This window comes from Sciurus vulgaris, assembly GCF_902686455.1.
Source record: "Sciurus vulgaris genome assembly, chromosome: 3".
NCBI classification, from domain to species: Eukaryota; Metazoa; Chordata; class Mammalia; order Rodentia; family Sciuridae; genus Sciurus; species Sciurus vulgaris.
In genome coordinates this window covers 66,570,612-66,588,870 of record NC_136463.1, presented here as the reverse complement: position 1 = coordinate 66,588,870, position 18,259 = coordinate 66,570,612, and the positions used below count along the sequence as shown (strand labels likewise).

At 40.0% G+C, this 18,259-nt stretch overlaps 2 protein-coding genes across 4 annotated transcripts in view; one reads left to right on the top strand and one right to left on the bottom strand.

The window, feature by feature from the left end:
- Window positions 1-3,672: 3,672 nt before the first annotated feature.
- On the bottom strand, window positions 3,673-11,805 carry SDF2 (stromal cell derived factor 2). Its single transcript, XM_079133101.1, has 3 exons — window positions 11,595-11,805; window positions 7,013-7,209; window positions 3,673-4,232 (listed from the first exon to the last, which is right to left on the bottom strand). The coding sequence occupies exons 1-3, from the start codon at window positions 11,743-11,745 to the stop codon at window positions 3,945-3,947; spliced, it is 636 nt and encodes a 211-aa protein (XP_078989227.1). The 5' UTR covers window positions 11,746-11,805; the 3' UTR covers window positions 3,673-3,944.
- A 270-nt stretch (window positions 11,806-12,075) lies between these two features.
- SUPT6H (SPT6 homolog, histone chaperone and transcription elongation factor) overlaps window positions 12,076-18,259 on the top strand; it is a 32,737-nt gene continuing 26,553 nt past the window's right edge. The window contains exons 1-2 of one of the 3 annotated variants that reach the window (XM_079133100.1): window positions 12,085-12,234; window positions 17,184-17,280. The gene's annotated coding sequence lies outside the window, so the exon portion shown is untranslated. Of the gene's footprint in view, window positions 12,235-17,183; window positions 17,281-18,259 lie in introns of all 3 variants that reach the window. The other 2 variants (XM_079133098.1, XM_079133099.1) reach the window with 2 other exon arrangements.

Here is an 18,259-nt window from a genome sequence, read left to right as displayed (position 1 = left end):
CGCTGAGCGAGGAAGCGTTGGTGCGCGCGCGCGCCCCGCCCCCTGCACCCACCAGCCAGCCAGCTGTCTCCCTCCTTCCCCCGCCCCGCCCCGCGCCTGGGAGCCATGAGGGCCAACTGGCTGCTTGCACGGAGTAAGGGCGTGGCTCCGAAGGGAACAGCGCGAGTGCAGACCGAGATCCAGCTGACACAGGCGCCCCGCCCCGGGCGCACCCTGCAGAGCCCGGACTGCGAAGCCTGGGACTGCTCTTCAGTCTGGTGGTGAGTGACCTCTTGGCATATTTTGGCCATGAAGAATTCCAATCTCAAAACAGATGTTCTGGGGCAGTTACAGAGTCTGCCTGGCCACTCTGGGCTTGGATTGAGGCGTCTACCAAAGTTATACCCCTGAAGCAGACCTCGTAGCACTCTCCTCTAATTCAACGATCCTGTCTGAAAATGATGGAGGAAACCAAGAGGTAATTAAAAGATCTTAGAAGAGCTGTGAATGTAACTCAAAGGTAGAGCGCTTGCCTAGCGGGTAGTAAGGCTTTAGCTTCAATCCGCAGCCCCGAAGCGGTGTGGCAGGGAGACAACTCGGAAATCTCACCTTATTCCATCATTACTGTCTGAATATTGTTAAGGTCAGTTAACACGTACTAACCTATTGTGTGCGCAGCACTATCCTGAACACTTCACTAGAGAAATTTAAAGTTTCTGTAATGTGTATAACACAAACGACCTAGGAGTGGGGGTAAAGAGATACTTCAGAGGTAGTGAATATTGTTCTTGTCCTTCAGCAATAGTTTGGGAAGCATACATAATTACATGAATTAAGAATTAAAGGTCAGTTCAGGTCAGGGTTAATTTTGCCTGTTTCCTTCTCTGTCAAATGAGGGAACTGGACAGAAGTCCTTTAGAATTGCTATGATGTTATGAGCATCTGAATGATTTACTAATACAATAGAAGCTAAAAATATTCTGAGGGTTTCAAAGTAAGTGTTATGAAATACATTATGTCCCTTTGAGTAATGCCCTAATCTTCACAAACATCCTTCAAAATTTACTCAGAGATTCTTTTTGGCTTTTACAGATAAAGCACCATTTCAATTTGCATGTTACCCAGAGTTGCTTTTATACCTCCACTTATCTAGTCCTCTCAGTTATTTCATATATCCCCAAGGGCTCCACCACTATTTCAAGATCATACTTATCTTTTAACCACTATATTTCTATGTAATCCTCAAGTCTCCAGCTTTCTGTCAGACTATGTCCTCAGGGAAGGCCCAACAACTCTTAAGGAAGAGTGCCTTGCAACACGTCTACCTACTCTACCTTTTCCAATCTGATTTCCTTTATTCAGCTGAAATACTTCCTTCCTTCTCCCTAGACTGTTTTTTTTTTAATTTCTTTTGAGATATACATGACAGTAGAGTATATTTTGACATATTATACATACATAGCTGTAGTATAACTTAGGATTCCATTCTTGCGGTTGTACAAGATGTGGAGTTTGACTGGTTTTGTATTCATATATGAACATAGGAAAGTTGTTTGATTCATCCTATTCCCATCCTCCTCCCTTCCCTTTATTCCCTTTTTTGTCTAATCCAGTGAACTTCTATTCTTCCCTCCCCTCCAGACTGTTATAACACCTACTCCCAACCACTTCATACCTTGAATTTTCAATTTAATTATTTGTTATTATTTCTCTACTTATTTCAGAAAATGTCCTAAAAAAATAAAAGAAAATCAATGCAACTTAAGTGGAATAAGGGGTGGCGGGGTAAAGACAGAGAAGAAGTTCTACTTATTCATGGCCTCAGTTTTCTGAAATAAGTCTTGGTCCAAAAAATCAAGTCTTGAGAGATTTAGCTCAGTAGCAGAGCACTTGCCTACCAGACATAAGGCCAAGTTTGGACCCCCACTCTGGGGAAAAAAAAAAAAAAAAAAAAGTCTTGCCAGGTGGCCCACACCTGTAATCCCAACAACTAGGGAGGCTGAGGCAGGAGGATCTCGAGTTCAAAGCCAGCCTCAGCAATTTAGTGAGCCCTAAGCAACTTAGTAATACCTTGTCTCAAAATAAAAAATAAAAAGGGCTGGGGATGTGGCTCAGTGGTTAAGTACCCCTAGGTTCAATCCCTGGTACCAAAAAAGAAAATCTTTTAATGTCATAGGCCATGTCTTGGCACAGAACTAGTGATCTCTAAATGTTCAACATCAACAACTCAAAGCAAAGCAAAGAAGAAAGAAAAAAAAAAAAAAAAAAAAAAGAAAAGAAAAAGTCAGTAATTCCTTAAAATAAAAAAGTTTGCTAATCACCAAAATTCCAGCAGATGGCAGCTACTTCAGTTCACAACCATGCTTGAAGGCTATAGGAATTAACTTTCTGGAATTAACTGACACAGTAAAGAAGGAAAGGGTGTGAATAAAGAACAAAAAAAATGTTCCCATTCACTTTTTCCAAAAAAGACATCTCTCCCTTTGGTAGGGGGAGGGAGGATTGTATTCCAGGAGCTAAACACAGTTGTTGTGTAGCAAAAAAAGCGAATCAGACACGGCTGGATTTCTATCCCAAAATTTACTACTTTTAAGAATTCAGGGGCTGGGGAGATAGCTCAGTTGGTAGAGTGCCTGCCTCGCAAGCACAAGGCCGTGGGTTCAACCCCCAGCACCACAAAAAAAAAAAAAAAAAAAGAATTCAGGGGTTGGGGTTGTAGCTCAGTGGTTAGAGTGCTTGCCTGGTATGTGTGAGGCACTGGGTTTGATCCTCAGCACCACATAAAAAAATAAATAAATAATTAAAATAAAGGTATCCATCTACACCTAAAAAGTATATATGTATTTAGAAAAAATTCAGGACTGGGGTTGTGGCTCAGTGGTAAACCACTCGTCTAGCATGTGTGAAGCACTAGGTTTGATTAGCAGCACCACATATAAATAAATGAATAAAATAAAAGCCCATCAACAACTAATAAAATATATATATATATATTTTGTCATATATATATAGCATTGGTTCTTTGTACTCCTGTCTTTTTTTCATTTGCATTAAGATCCAGAGTAAAACATTTCATTAGCTAATTTTTTTTAAACATTCCTTTTTTTAAATAACTTTATTTCTATGTGGTGCTGAGGACTGAACCGTGTGCCTCACTCATGTTAACCAAGTACTCTACCACTGAGCCCCAACCCCAGCCCCTTGTTAGCTACTTATTATGCTGTATTCTTTTGAGGGTCTTTGGCCATAATTAGTCAAAAATCTAATAAAGATGAGGTACCTGGGGAGAAGTGAAGGTACAGAAAGTACTGGATGCAAGTAAAGTTCTTATAATGGCCCACATTGAAGACTCCCAGCATCTCAAGAGTCTTAGGACTTAAGAATTAAGCAATTCAATAGCACACCTAGTAAATAACACAATGACTAATAGAATTCTTCTTCTTCTTCTTTTTTTTTTTTTTAAATCATTTTGGAGAAAGAAAAATGGGGAAAAGTCATACACAGGGGAAAAGTCACACACATGAATAATCCATGATACGGAAAGGGGGGTCTTGCTCAATGGTAGAGCACTTGCCTAGCATGCGCAAGGCCCAATTCTTAGCACTGCAAAACAAAAAAGAGGAGTCATTAAACAATCCATGATTCCAATCTCCTGAGGAGTACAAATTTCCCAGCTAAGAAGAAATTCTCCTAGTTTTGTGTTTTTGTTTTTTTTACCAGTAAGAATAAAAAGCACCTGCACCTTCAACAAGTCCTCTGCTCAGAACTGACCCAAATCTGGGAGAGCAACCAATTCAAATGCAAAGGGCTGCAGCTTCCAAAGTCAACCACTGTTTTCTATTGTGCAATTTCCTCTCAATGGAGACAACCTGCTACACAGGTTACTTGTGGCAGGGATCCCACGGTTAAGCAGCAACAGATGTCTATGAACACTGTGTGGTGACAGCAGCTCAGAGCTTCTAGAGTCATAGTTCTGCATGGTGGACTTCCGCCTTCAGCAGCTCACTGGGCTTCATGAAGATGCCTTCCATTGCTTTCCAGTAGTTGTTCTGGCTTGGCTGGGCCATGCCATGCACCTCTTTTTGTCCACTGATGGGCCGACCATATTGTTCTCCTGTGACAGATAGCAGTACCTCAGTGGAAGAATGTCTGAACCGCACTTCACCATCTCTCACCCAGTAGGGTCCATTACAGAGCACTGTCCAGTCATCCAGGTAATCTCCTTCACCTTCCTCACCAAAAGCACTCACTTCCTAGAAAACACAGAAGGTGGCAACATTAGCATGGCTAACACACAGGCATGAAGAGTGGAAGGCGGCAATGGGAAGAAAAATAAGGCTAAGTCAACAGTAACAAATGACAGTCTCTCCAGTGTTAAAAAATAAAATAAACTGGGGGTGGGGGACAGAAAACATAGTATATGAGAGAAAAATTAGTTGCCATAAGATTATGGTTCAAACCCTTAGTTTGCAATTAGTACTATATTGCCTTTTATTCTCTATAATAGTCTTAAAACATTTTTATTTATTTAGAGATGGGTTCTTGCTCAGTTGCCTAGGTTGACCCAATCCCCTGGGTTCAAGCAATTCCTCTGCCTCAGCTTCCCAAGTTGTTAACCACAAGCATGTGCCTCTATACCTGGTCTATCAAAATACTTTATAAAGCTTGTTACTTGGCTTTGTTTATTTACTTCTTGCTATTGGGGATTAAACCCACAGGCCTTTTACCACTGAACTACATCCTCAGTCCTTTTTATTTTGAGACAGGGTCTTGCCATGTTACCCAGACTAGCCTTGAACATGCAATGCTACTGTCTTGGCCTCTGGAGTCACTCAAATTATAGGCATGCACCACTATGCCCAGAAAAATAGTAAATATTAATTGAACAAAACATAGCAGGTTCTCTATATTCCTTTCCACATCTAAAACTCATTCTCCTTCAAACCAAATATTTAGGGTTTTATACAATGATGATTTAAAATTTTTTTCAGAAACATCTGACTTAAATATACACTAATAACTATATAATTTTAGATAATAAAAAGCAGACCTTTGGAAATAAAGTCTGTAAAACTAAAGATAAAAGGAACTACACTTAAGCACAGAACACTTACTTGATAAATAAGTACTCCATGGGAGTGCCAGTTAACAATTCTAACACTATATTTGTATACTAGAACTGAAGGAGGAAATGGATGGCAGATGGTAGAAGCTTGGTACCTCAATATTGCAGCAGGGATTTACAAATAAACATGCTAGACTGATATATGTGGTAATGGATTAAAGCTGGAGGTATTAATAAAAACTCATGTTTAACAATACACAGATGGCTAAACATATCAGTATATATGTGTAGATGTATAGGTTAGCATACATACATATACTTCTTTGTGTCAGGTAAGAGGGCCTAAAAGAAATAACATCCCAATAGCAATAAGCTCATATAAAGCCTAGATTTTAGTTCTAACACTACTCTCCAATAAAGGGAAGCAGGGATCCTTGGAGAAATGGAAGAGTCTAAGAGTGGGGCAAGCAATAAACAAAATGAACCTCAAGCATCTTTTAGTGCCAGAAAGTAAACAAGTGCTTTAAAACACAAACACACACACACACAATGAGATTCTGTCAAATGAACTTGAGACAACTGGAAGAATTCCCAATAGCCAAAGTTGGAATAATTTGAGCAAAAAAGTGAAGACAGCAATACTGATTATAAATCAAAATATGTAATATATATCCAAGAGTTCATACTGATATAAATGAATTAATAAACGAATGAACTGGGGAAACGAGACAAATCCTCCAAATGGAAAAATCCCAAATAAATTATGTAACTACTCCAGCCTAAAATAGGGGAGCTTAATTCCCCACTGCTTAACTGTGGACTGGACACAGTGACTTCCTCCCAAAGAGTACAAAATAAAAAGGGGTAAAATGAAAAGAGTACCTTTACGGGAGAAACCCACTAAAACACTACTATAGCCAGGTGAAGTCAATATCAGCAATCAAAAATCATGTAGATAACATGTAACCTTCATAGGATGTGAGGAAAAAGTCACTTTTAACTCAGTGACCTTCCTCCCAAAATCCTTTATAAACAGTATCATCATGACAAAAATGTCAGATTCCAAAAGAGAGGCATCAATAATATACCTGACAACACTCCTCAAAACTGTCAAGGACATCAAAAACAAGGAAAGCTAGAAAAACTGTCATAACCAAGAGGATCCTATCAAGACATATCAACTAAATGTAATGTGGGATCCTGAAGCAGAAAAAGAACATTAGGTAAAAAAGTAAGGAAATTAAAATGAACTATGTACCTTAGTTGATAATACTGTATCAATATTATTTCATCAATTCTGGCAACTTTACTAACACAAGGTGTTCATTGCTAAAACTGTGCTTAAAGTAGGGGAGGTCAGAGGGAAGAAGTCATTAAGGGATTTACATCCCATGAAAGTTCAAGACTTAAAAAAGTGGCAGAGGGGCTGTGTGTATAGCTCATTGTAAGTGCACATGTTTAGCATGCAGAAGGCCCTGGGTTCGATCCCCAGCACCCAAAAAAAAAAAAAAAAAAAAGGTTGGGCTGGGGTTGTGGCTCAGTGGTAGAGTGCTCACCCAGCATGTGTGAGGCACTGGGTTCAATCCTCAGCACCATATAAAACTAACTAAATAAAATGAAGGTATTAAAAAAAAAAAAAGGTAGAATTCATTTTTCCATTGTGGTTAGTTAGCCTCATTAAAAATAATAATTATTTTTATTACAAGTTTGGAAACATTGGGTTTACTGCAGAATTTATCAGAACTTATGTTAATTTATATATATTCTGCCTTTTCTTCCCATGTCTTGATTTGATTTAGATGTAGTTTCCATTTGACCAGAAACAATTTTCTTCACACTTATAAAAGTCATTTTTCCAGGTCTGCAGAAAAGAACATTTACATCTGGAAAAGAAAGGGTTAAGAACCAGGAGCTCAAACAAAACAATACTATTGCAGAGCAGCAGTGACCCACTGTATGCCACCTCACCTGGTTTCCAGAAAGAGGTGAAGTAAAATGGTGACTATGCAGGTTTCGGCCAGTGTTGACGTGTGTCAGTCGGATGGGCTGGCCACATTTGATGGGGGTTCCCCTTTCACACACTGTGGCAGTCTTCCCTCGTATCCTCCAGTAACTGTTGCTGTCATCCACAGAGGTCACACCTGTTACTGACTGCTGGCCACTACCTACAGTCGGGAGAAAAAAAAGCAAGTGAATTTAATCTAATCCTATGATCCTATGCTATGGCCAGTAATGTGCCCTGTGTCATAAAACGGGCATGGAGGTGTAGGGAGGAAACATACTTGGTAATATTTTTTTCTATGACATTAAAGTATCTGTGAAAATATTAAACATGTTCATATATTGTGGTTTTAATTATTATATCATATATTATACTTAAGGGAATACTGGATCGGAAAATTCCAAGAATTTGTATCAAAAGGATTAGATGCAAATCCACAAATATGTGTGGATTTTTTTTGAAGTACAGACAATATTTACATGTATGTACTAGCCTGGATAATCCCTAATATATGCCAGGTATCTAAGTATATAATTTTAACACATATGTAGTATTACTCAGTGTTTACACTATGCATTACAATAAAAATTTTCATATTTTGTAATTAAAATAAGACAACTTTATATCATCAACTTTAATCCAAGTAGCCATTATAACTCCCAAACTCCTGTTACGTGGTCTATCAATACATTATAAAACTACTCTTAGGACATCTAAATCTGGTTAATCCTGCCTTAACTGGTGCAATTCTGCAGGTTAAAAGGCACTGAGTTAAATATGTAGCTACAACCAGAAACTGTGGCATTCACCTGTAATCCCAGTGGCTCAGGAGGTTGAGGCAGGAGGATCACAATTCAAAGCCAGCCCTGGCAACTTAATGAGGTTCTAAGCAACTTAGTGAGACTCTGTCTCAAAATTAAAAATAAAAAAGGCTAGGAATGTGACTTGGTGGTTAAGCACCCCTAGGTTTAATCCCTAGTACCAAAAAATAAAAAAATATAAAAAAAAAAAGAAAGTAGCTACAGACTTAAAAAGGAAATACATACAAACAGTAATTCATACTTAGCTAATATGTCCTGAGCAGTTACTTGGTATCAGGCACTACCGCAAGTCCTTTGCTTGAATATTCTTATTTAAAACATGTATCTATTCTCTTAGATAGTAATTATTATTACCCCCATTTTATAATGAAGCATTAGAAAGGCTAAGTAGTATGCCCAAGGTTATGCAGTTCTAATGAGGCTGAGGTTAACAAGGCTGGGGCTTAACCTAGGAAACCTAATTCTAGAACTTCATAGTCACTCCATTGCATGGCATCTCATACAAGGACATCTTTCTCCAGCTTTTTCTGTCAAGTTCCTCCAAACAGATTACTCTCTCGTAAACTCCAGGGATATTCCACTGACCCGCATCCCAGGACTTAATCACTGCCATTCTTTTAAAGAATTTCATATTTTCTAACTACTTACCTTAAATACTCTCACCTGCTCCTCCCAGCTCTGCCTTGAGATTCATGGCCCTGCCTAATCACAAGTTTTGATATTTCCCTTTTACCATTTAACACTTTATGCCTTGTACTAATCATCTTGGTAAATGCAACAAACTATCAGCTCCTCTCTACTGGCTTGTCCAACCAGGTGGTGACTTTGTTACATCTTAAAAAAAAAAAAAAAAAGGGCAGCAGGTTGGGGGCAAACAAGCTCCATTTCTGGTTACTGCCTCACAGTTCTCTCACTATGCACAATACTGTTTACTATATCATAATCTACTTTTTATTTCTTACCGTTTCATACTTCCTATTCAACCCACTTTTTCCTCCCACCAATTCCAGAATTTTGGGATTACCCAGAATTCTATACCTGGACATCATCTATATCCATCTATTTTTTTTTTTTAAACACAGGGTTTTTTTTGTTTTGTTTTGTTTTAATTGTAGGTGGGCATAATGTCTTTATTTTATTTATTTATGTGGTGATGAGCATCGAACCCAGTGCCCCACACGTGCGAGGCAGGCACTCTACCACTGAGCCACAACCCTGCCCTATTTTTTTCTTTTTTAAAGAAGTCAGTAATTGTGTTCTCTCTCTCTCTCTCTTTTTTTTTTTTTTTTTACTTTATTTTTATGTGGTGCTGAGGATCAAACCCACTGCCTCACATTTGCTGGGCAAGCGCCCTATCAATCAGCCATAACCTGAGCCCATGGACCTCATCTATTTGTATTAGAGATTCTGAAATATACTGGGGGTCAGGAAAAAAAATCTGTATTTTTAACAAGTTTCTCAAGTAATTCGGAATAACAACAGCACTTATTGTAATTTTCATATTGAGAACCATAGTTCACTCTGGACAATTTCATCTACTCCCATCACTCTTCAACCATCATTGTATCTAATATTACTGTATCTAACTCTGTATCTCAGGTTCAGCAGAGATCCTCCTGCACTCCAGACTGAACCTGAATCCCAAATTTGGCTGCCTATCAGAACCACCTCAAGAGTATTTGAAACTATCAAGAGTCCTATTGCTAGGCCTCTCACCACCTCCATTTAAATTAAGTAGATCTAAAGCAGAGAATCAGATCAAATTAAAAAGCAATAAGCTGGGCTCGGTGGTGCATGTCTGTAATCCCAGCGACTTAGGAGGCTGAGGTGGGAAGAACTCAAGTTCAAACCCAGCTTCAGTAATTTAGTGAGGCCCAAAGCAACTCAACAAGACCTCTCTCTAAATAAAATATTAAAAAGGGCTGAGACCAAATGCAGTGGCACACACCTGTAATCCCATCAGTTTAGGAGGCTGACACAAGAGGATGGTGCATTCAAAGTCAGCCTCAGCAACAGTGAGGTGCTAAGCAACTCAGACCCTGTCTCTAAATAAAATACAAAACAGGGCTGGGGATGTGGCTCAGTGGTTGAGTGGCCCCTGGGTTCTATCCCTGGTACCAAAACCTAAAACTTAAAAAAAAAGAAAAAAAAAAAAGCAATAAACCTGAGATATAGTAGGTATTCACTGAATGGTTGCTAGTATTATTAAGACATCCCAGTAATGACAACTCATTTCCCTCTCTAACTGGTCAGACAGGTTTTGGGAAACATGAATCACAGATTAGTCCATCTGAGGAACTCCTTCATCTCTGAACGAACAGCATAACTGGTCATCCAAGTTATCTTAGAAGTTTATCACTCCTCACTAACTGATTTTGTTTTTTGTTTTTCCTTTGTAATGCTGGGATCAAACCCAGGGCCTTGTGCATGCTGGGCAAGTGCTCTACCATTTGAGTTAATGCCCCAGTCCTTAAACTTTTTTCTATTTATCTATTTTTATTATCTTCCTTGTAACTTGATTGATTCACTACTGCATCTCCTGCATCTAGAACAATACTAGGCACATGGTAGGAGCTTATTAAATCTATTCTGAATGAATGGACCCTTAAGTAACTGACTATTAAATATTTTAATTTCATATAGCAAAAAGCAGTTTCCTGGGCTGAGGATTTAGCTCAGTGGTAGAGTACTTGCCTACCACTTGGAAGGCCATGGATTGAATCCCCAACGCTTGCACCCCCTCCCCCGCCAAAAAAAAGGCAAAGAAGCTTCCTCTACAATGCCAATGTCTGTCACTGCTTTAAGATTTTCTTTGTTGTTATTTTTTTTTAATTGCAATACTGAACCCAGGGTCCTTCACATGCTAGGCTAATACTCTACTCCTGAACTACTTCTCCAGGCCTTTTTTAAAATTTTATTTTGAGACAGAGTCTAAAAGTTGCCCCAGCTGGCCTCAAACTTAGATCATTCTGTTTCTCCCTCCTATGTAGCTGGGATTACAAGCACGTACCACCACACCCGTGTTGCTTTTTTACAAGGAGGATAAGATTGAGTAAAAAGGGACCAAAAGATAGGAGCTAAATACCAAATGAGCTAGAAGGCAGACTATTGTAATCAAAGAGTAAATTCTTGGATTTTAAAACTTCAGAGACACAGCACTTACTATAATTTTCTACATCGTGTTTCTCCCAAACTAGTGACAGCCCAAAGCAGTTGAAAGGTTTTGAATCTTAACTGATTTGAGTCAAACCTTAGTTGCAAGGCTTTGAGCAAGAGATTTAATTTCCGAGTCTATTTTCTCAAGTGCGGATAACAATAGCATCTATCGCACTGGACTGTTAAAAAAATGAAAGAAACAAAAAACGCCGAGCATGGTTGCGCACGCCTATAATCCCAGCAATTTAGAAGGCTGCGGCAGAAGAATCCCAAGGTCGAGGCCAGTCTCGGCAACTTAGTGAGACCCTGTCTCAAAATGGAAAATAAAAAGAGTGGAGATGTAGCTCTGTGGTTGGAAAAAAAAAAAAAAAAGGACATATCGACTTGCCTGGCACTTAGCTCACCAAATAGAAGCTGGTATTACGACGAAATTACCCTTAGAACTACTCCGCTCTTCACCCCCTCTGGACCTCATGAGCCTCCCCAGGGCACCCCTAAGTCTCCAAGGCTCCGCCCCCTTCAGAGGCTACCGGGCCTCCCCCGCCCATCCAAACCGGGTGCCCGACAGTACCTGACCCATAACGCACGTCGTGTGAATGCAGTCGGACGTTGTGGCGCGTATTAAGTAACTTCACCACAGAGCCGCAAGTAACTACAGCCAGATTGGACGCCCCCACAACGCTCCACAAACCCCCAAACAACAGTAGCTGTACAACAGCCATCCTAAGTAGATCGCGCAACCCCTAATCTTCCAAGAAAATTTGGCTCCTCCCCGGAACCGGAAGGTGAAGGCGGAACTATTGAGAGGCGGAAGTGAAGAGGCCCTGGTCTGATCTTTATGGTTCATTTGGCTAGAGCGGCCTGAGAAACCCACCCCATCATCCCCCAGTCAGATTGCTTTTAATCCCCTTGCTCTGTTTGGGGGACCCTTTGGCAGCTGCCTTCCCGAAACACTACCTGCTAGCTTTCGCATTCTCTGTTGAAACTCCCCGAGAACCCTGTAGAAGAGAGGTAGGAACAGTCCGCCCACTCCCAGTGACAGGGAGCCGGAAGTGACGTAGCACGTTGACGCAGCAGCCGCGGCGGTGGCGGCGGTGGCGGCGGAGGGGTCGTGCCGTGGGTCCCTAGTATCCTTTCCCAGTCTCGGTTCGACGACTCCATTTTCCTCAGTGGGGGCTTATCGCATCAGAGAAACGGCGGGCTTCAAGCAGGTAAAGTTCAGACTGGAGATTGTGTTTCTTGCATGGGTCAGGTGCGGAACCGGGCTCTTATGGCCTGGTCCCGTAAGGGAAGAGGCTCTGGGGAGCCGTATGCGGGAAGAAGTATGGGGGGGCGGGGGGGAGGCCTTCCCTGCTGTCTACAGGGAATGGGAGAGGAAAACAGAATAGTTGCTCAGTCTCAGTGCTTCTCTCAAAGCCGTCGCATCCTGAACCCGTGAATTGGATGGCCCGTTGAATCAACAGGCTTCCTGGGATCCCATCCTTCTCTCCGCAATTTCTGAAAACGGCCACGGGAAAGGATTAGGAATGGAAGGGACCTAGGGCTTCTGCCTGGGATCAGGTGAAAAAATTGTTTTTCAGGGAATGTGACTACTACCAGATTTTGAACAGCTCAGCCATCAGACGAGAGTGCTATACTAAATTCTAGCTCTTCCCGTATTGTTGAATAATAGAGTAAGAACTTGAAGTAGATGGCTGCATCTTTCATCCCTTTCTAAAGATCAGAGATATTGTAGAAGTACGGAATCCCTTCATTCTTCATAGATTCATTTCTCAAAACGTTTGCTAACGCCTGCTGTAAACATCAGACTGTTCATTAAATCAAAACTTTATCCTGCGTTTTTGCATTTTTCTCCATGCACACGCCTGAACTAGCTGGAGCAGATCGTTTCCCTGGGTTCTCAGTAGAACTGATACTTATTTTCCTTTAGAAGGAAACTTAAGCTCTCTGAAATACTTCCTTAGAAATTCAATGTAATATCATAAGTAGCAAAGGAATATGCTACACCAGAGTGTCAGCAATATTGGGTTTGCTTAAATTTCTTCAGCAAAAATTTTCTTCAGTAAACAAATTCAGTTTATTAAAAGTTACCAGTTTCTAAGTTTTCAGTGTTTCCTTGTTTTTGCTCTTTTGTTTTATTTTGAGATGGGATCTTGCTGTGTTATCCATGCTGGCTCCAACTCTTAAGCTCAAGTAGTCTTCTTGCCTCCTGCTTCCAAGTAGCTGAAACTACAGGCCTGTGCAACCATGCCTGGCCTGTCTTCAGTGTTTCGATTACAAAAGCATGATTGCTCCCAAATCAGCTGTGAATCTTGGGCCCTTTTCCATGACTAGTCTCCCTTCCATCAATACAAGCTCCCTTTCATTTTTCTTTTTTTTTTTTTTTTTTTTTTTTTTTGTCCGGACTACTAGATTAGATTAGTATAGCATTACTCTAGAATTTTAATCTTTTTTTAAGAGTAATACAGTATGGACCCACGCAGTAGTGCACACCTGTAATCCCAGCTACTCAAGAGTCTGAGGCAGGAGAATCCCAAGTTCAAGGCCAACCTCAGTGACTTAGACCTTTCTCAAAAATAAAAATGAAAGGGGCTGTGGTAGATGCCTGTGGATTCCATCCCCAGTTCCAGAAGAAGAAAGTATTTTTAGAAACACAGTCACTGTTTTACTTTTTTCCACTATAAATCCTCTTCCATGAGAAGAAAGCCTACTATGGAAATATCTGATCTTTGGAGGTAAACAAATTGTCCTTTGCTTCTATGTTCTTCATCTCGGTAAATGGCACCACTATCAGTCTTGTGTGTAATCCTTGACTTCCTTCTTCTCTGTTTTTCTCCATATAATCAACCACCAAATCCTCTCTCCAGAAAACTCTATTTCCATCAGAATACAGTTTATATCCTGGTATCTCTCAAATGCTCCTTCAACTATTATCCTAATTTTTAAATTTTTTCTTCATGGCCGGATTTCTGCCTGTGCCAACTCACCTTTTATTCTTTCTTCAGTCTGCATACCAATCTCTTTTTCCTGACCACTATTAAAATAGCTCTTTGTCAGGTCACCAGTGACTTCTATGTTGCCAAATCCAATGGATACTTTGTTCTCATCTTCCTCAATCTCTGGAATATTCAAAACAGTTTCTCCATATTTTATTTCTCCTTTGCTAGCCACTTTTCCTTTCTATGTAATGTCTAAATGTTGGATTTCTCTCAGTTTAATCCCTAATCCTCTACATTCTTTCCTTAGATGATCCAGTCCCCGGGCTTTATTTACAATCTGAAAGCTGAAAACTTTGTTTTCTTAAGTTCCTTAAGTTTTCTTTCAGTTTCTTAAGTTCCTAGTTCAGCCTTTTCTCTGTGTTCCAGAATCATAATGTCATAATTCCTGTTTAGTTATATTAGTTTAGTTATGTTAACATAAATTTTGATCTTCCCATCAATCCAAACATGATGTTCCCATGGTAGTGCTCCAACCATGTGGTTATACCAAAGCCAGAACTCTGAGACTCATCTTTAACCCTTCTTTACTCCATGTTTTCTCCAGCCTTTCAATAACTCCTTTACCCGAAATCTGTTTTCTATCCTCCCATCTTCGCTGCTGCCACCCTATTCCAAGCCACCATCTTTTGCCTGGGTTACCATAAGCAGTTCTCTCCTCCCTCATGTTCTTCTGCCTTCCCCATGCCCTGGTTACATTGACCTTAGGACATTAGCTACCAGATACCAAGTTCTTACCCACTTTTTCTACTGGCTCCTCTTCCCCCTGGCTCCATATGCCTTATCCTACCTATTCTTTTTTTTTTTTTTTTTTTTCTTCTTCTTCTTCTTTTTTAAAGTTGTTAACGGACCTTTATTTTATATATTTATATGGGGTACTGAGAATCCAACCCAGTGCCTCACGCATTCTAGTCAAGTGCTATACCACTGAACCCCAACCCCAGCCCCTACCTATTCTTGACATCTTAGCATAACTAAACTTACCTCAGAGGTGAGTGTATTTCCTTCTTAGTAATCATAAAATTAGCAAGTAAATTGTTTTAGACACTGAACTGTCTTCCTAGCACCTTAGAGTCTAAAATTCTTAAATTATCGTGCAGAAATCCCTATGTCTTCCATCTCTGACTCATGAACCATTCTCCCTGTCCCATCAAACCAGCCCTCTCTGTTCCTACCACAGTGCATGGCTTATGCTGGAAAGTTCTCCAACCCCAACACTTCCCTGCCAGTTCGCCTCTGGAAGGAATCAATTTCTCTAGTTTGTTCACTCCTCACTCCAAAGGTCTTTGTGTAAAGGCACTTCCTCAAAACCAGGTTATATTCCCCTGTTGCAGGATGTCTTGGTACTTTCATCATCAATTCTTTGAAGACCTATACTTTTGAATAATTGTCACCAAAGTCCTATGGGCCAAATGAAGCCAATCTGTTCATTCACATACTGTGTGCTTTTGTGTTGCAAGGCAGATCTGGCTGTAATAGAGAAAAAGATTGCCAGCCCCTACAGTAGAGCAGGAACATGTGTGTGGCACAAGGCTCAGTAACTGTTCTCTCTCCCTATGTTGCAAGGGTTCTGAATCTGGTTACATGTGTCTTTTGTTTCTGCTCCTCTTTTGCACTTTCCTTGTTCCCCAAGGAAACGTGGAAAGAAAAGTGACAAATAATATTTTTATATTATCAATGTTAGGAACTAATATTGACAATAATGCTTTTTTACTGAAAAGATCGTCATTGAAAAGATTCTAAGACAATTTTCCTGTAAATATGATGGGCATGTTAAAATAACAAACAATTTTTTTGTGTTTTAACATCTTGGTTTAATGATTCTAAATCCTAGATTTAAAAGAACTTAAGCCAGGCATGGTGGTACATGCCTGTAATCCTAGTGACTAGGGAGACAGAGACAGGAAGACTGAGTTCAAAGCCAGCCTCAGCAACTTATTGAGACCCTGGGATGTGGTTCAATGTTAAGCACCCCTGAGTTCAACCCCTAATACAAAAATGAAAAAATAAAAGAATTTAAGCCAGGCATGGTGGCATACGCCTGTAATCCTGGCTCAGGAGACTGAAGCAGGAGGATGGTGAGTTCAAAGCCATCCTCAACAACAGCAAGGCACTAAGCAACTTAGTGAGACCTTATCTCTAAATAAAATACAAAATAGGGCTGAGGATGTGGCTTAGTGGTTGAGTGCCCCTGACTTCAATTCCTGGTACTTCCAACCCCCCAATAAAAAGAACTTAAGTAGGCTCTGAAACTTTAACTTTTGGGTTTTTAGATTCCAAGTTGGGTATTCACTAATAAATACCTTTGAAACAGGCCTTGACCCTTGCTCAGAAAATACATAATTTGAAATGTCTTATAGTTTAAATTCTACAACAGATTTTGGTACTATTCCATAGATTACTTGGCTTTATCAAGCACAAGTTTTTGCTCATGTTGCCTTTTTCAAGTATGTTCTTAATTCTTCATTCAGGCATCACCTTTCTTGAAGTATTCCCCAACTTCTGTCTTCACATCGATCTCATCTTCCTAATAAATAGCTTAATACAGCATTAATTATGGGGGTTTTGTTGTTTTACTTTGCTTTCATGATGCTAGGGATTGAACCCAGGGCCTTGTGCCAGTAGGCAAGTGCTGTACCACTGAGCTGTATATCCCTAACCCCAGTGATCTTTTGTCATAGCTTTATTTACAATTTTTTGAGATAGATTGTGAACTACATCAGGATAGGAAGCACATTTTACTCATTTTTACATACCCAAGTCCCACCATAAAGCTATGCACCCCAACAAAATAGTAAATGTTAACCCATTAAGTCCAAAGTTTTCAATTCTATGAATATTTCAATGAAATTGAAAGGTGCATTAAAATAGTTTGGAAAACACAATGTAGAGTTTGTATATTGTTTATATATGGTTTCATGTACATATATGAAATATACATGTATTTTCAAACTAATCATTTATTCATCTAGTCTCTAAAGAATAGACATCTAAAAACATAATAATTATTTCATAGTTACCATAAGTGGTACATTTGTTGCTCAATTTAAGCTTTGTGGTGGGGGTTGTTTGTGGTTTTGGTTTTGGTACTAGGGATTGAACCCAGAGACTCTTTACCACTGAGTTATATTCCTAACCTTTTAATTTTTTTTATTTTGAGACAGGATCTCACTAAGCTATCTAGGGCCTCACTAAATTGCTGAAACTGGCTTTGAACTTGTGATCCTCCTACCTCAGCCTCCCAAGTTGCTGGGATTACAGGTATGGACCACCACACCTGGCTCAATTTAAGTTTTTATAGGTGTCCACATTTAGAATGATGGAACAGAATGGGTTAATTGAAGCTGTAAAGCTGAAAGAATTAAAAGATGAGGTCTCTTTTCATTCTGTTCTCTTAATTTTTCTCCAACAACTTCTTGTTCAAAGGGAGAGACTGCTGAGGACCTCCCCTGTGGCAATATGATCCCAGCTTCATTTCTTTTCCAGAAAATGTCATGGTAACTACCATCCTCTTTCCCCGTCTTTCTTTCTTTCCCTCTCTCTCTGCCACATCCACCCTGGACTTCTGCCTGGAGAAATCGTCTCCTCCATCACCCCATTCCTATTCTTATTCCAGTTGCAAATTTAACTTACATTCTGAGTTTGGGGAAAATTTTAAGAGTGTAAATACTAAATGCAAAATCCAAACCACATTAGACTGGTCCCAAATATCAGGTATCAGTGATATCTACAAGCTGGGTGCTATAGCACATGCCTATAATCCCAGCTACTCACAAAGCTAGTACAGGAGGATTGCAAGTTCAAGACCAGACTGGGCAATATAGCAAGACCCTGGCTCAATTTTTTTTAAATACAATAAAAAGGGTTGGGAATGTATCTCAATGTTAGAGCACCCCTGGGTTTAATTCCCAGTGCTGGGGAGTGGGGTGGGAAAGTCATATACAAAGAAAAAATTTTATTGTCTTTGTTCTGGAATAGTTGCCACTTGGTATCCTTAGCCTGCAGTGCTGCTGCAGCACTTTCTGTACACATCTAGATCCTGCAAGTTGTAGCAAGTCAGGATTGCTTCTGATACACCTCTTTTTAACTGGTAGTCTTTTGACATTGAGCTAGAGTAGAGGCATCCCCCAGCTATAGCACACCATGTGCTTCATTACTAACCTAGGCAGTAGAAGGGAGGAGAACACAGCTGTCTTCCTAAACTGTGTGCATGCAACCCAGAGCACCAACTGCCCCAGGG

Excerpts from the sequence above, each read along its gene's own strand:
- SDF2 (XM_079133101.1), bottom strand. The coding sequence starts at position 11,745 with ATGGCTGTTGTACAGCTACTGTTGTTTGGGGGTTTGTGGAGCGTTGTG. Across the intron at positions 7,210-11,594 it reads CGACGTGCGTTATGGGTCAG|GTAGTGGCCAGCAGTCAGTA; the intron begins GTACTGTCGGGC and ends TCCCGACTGTAG. Across the intron at positions 4,233-7,012 it reads CACCTCTTTCTGGAAACCAG|GAAGTGAGTGCTTTTGGTGA; the intron begins GTGAGGTGGCAT and ends TGTGTTTTCTAG.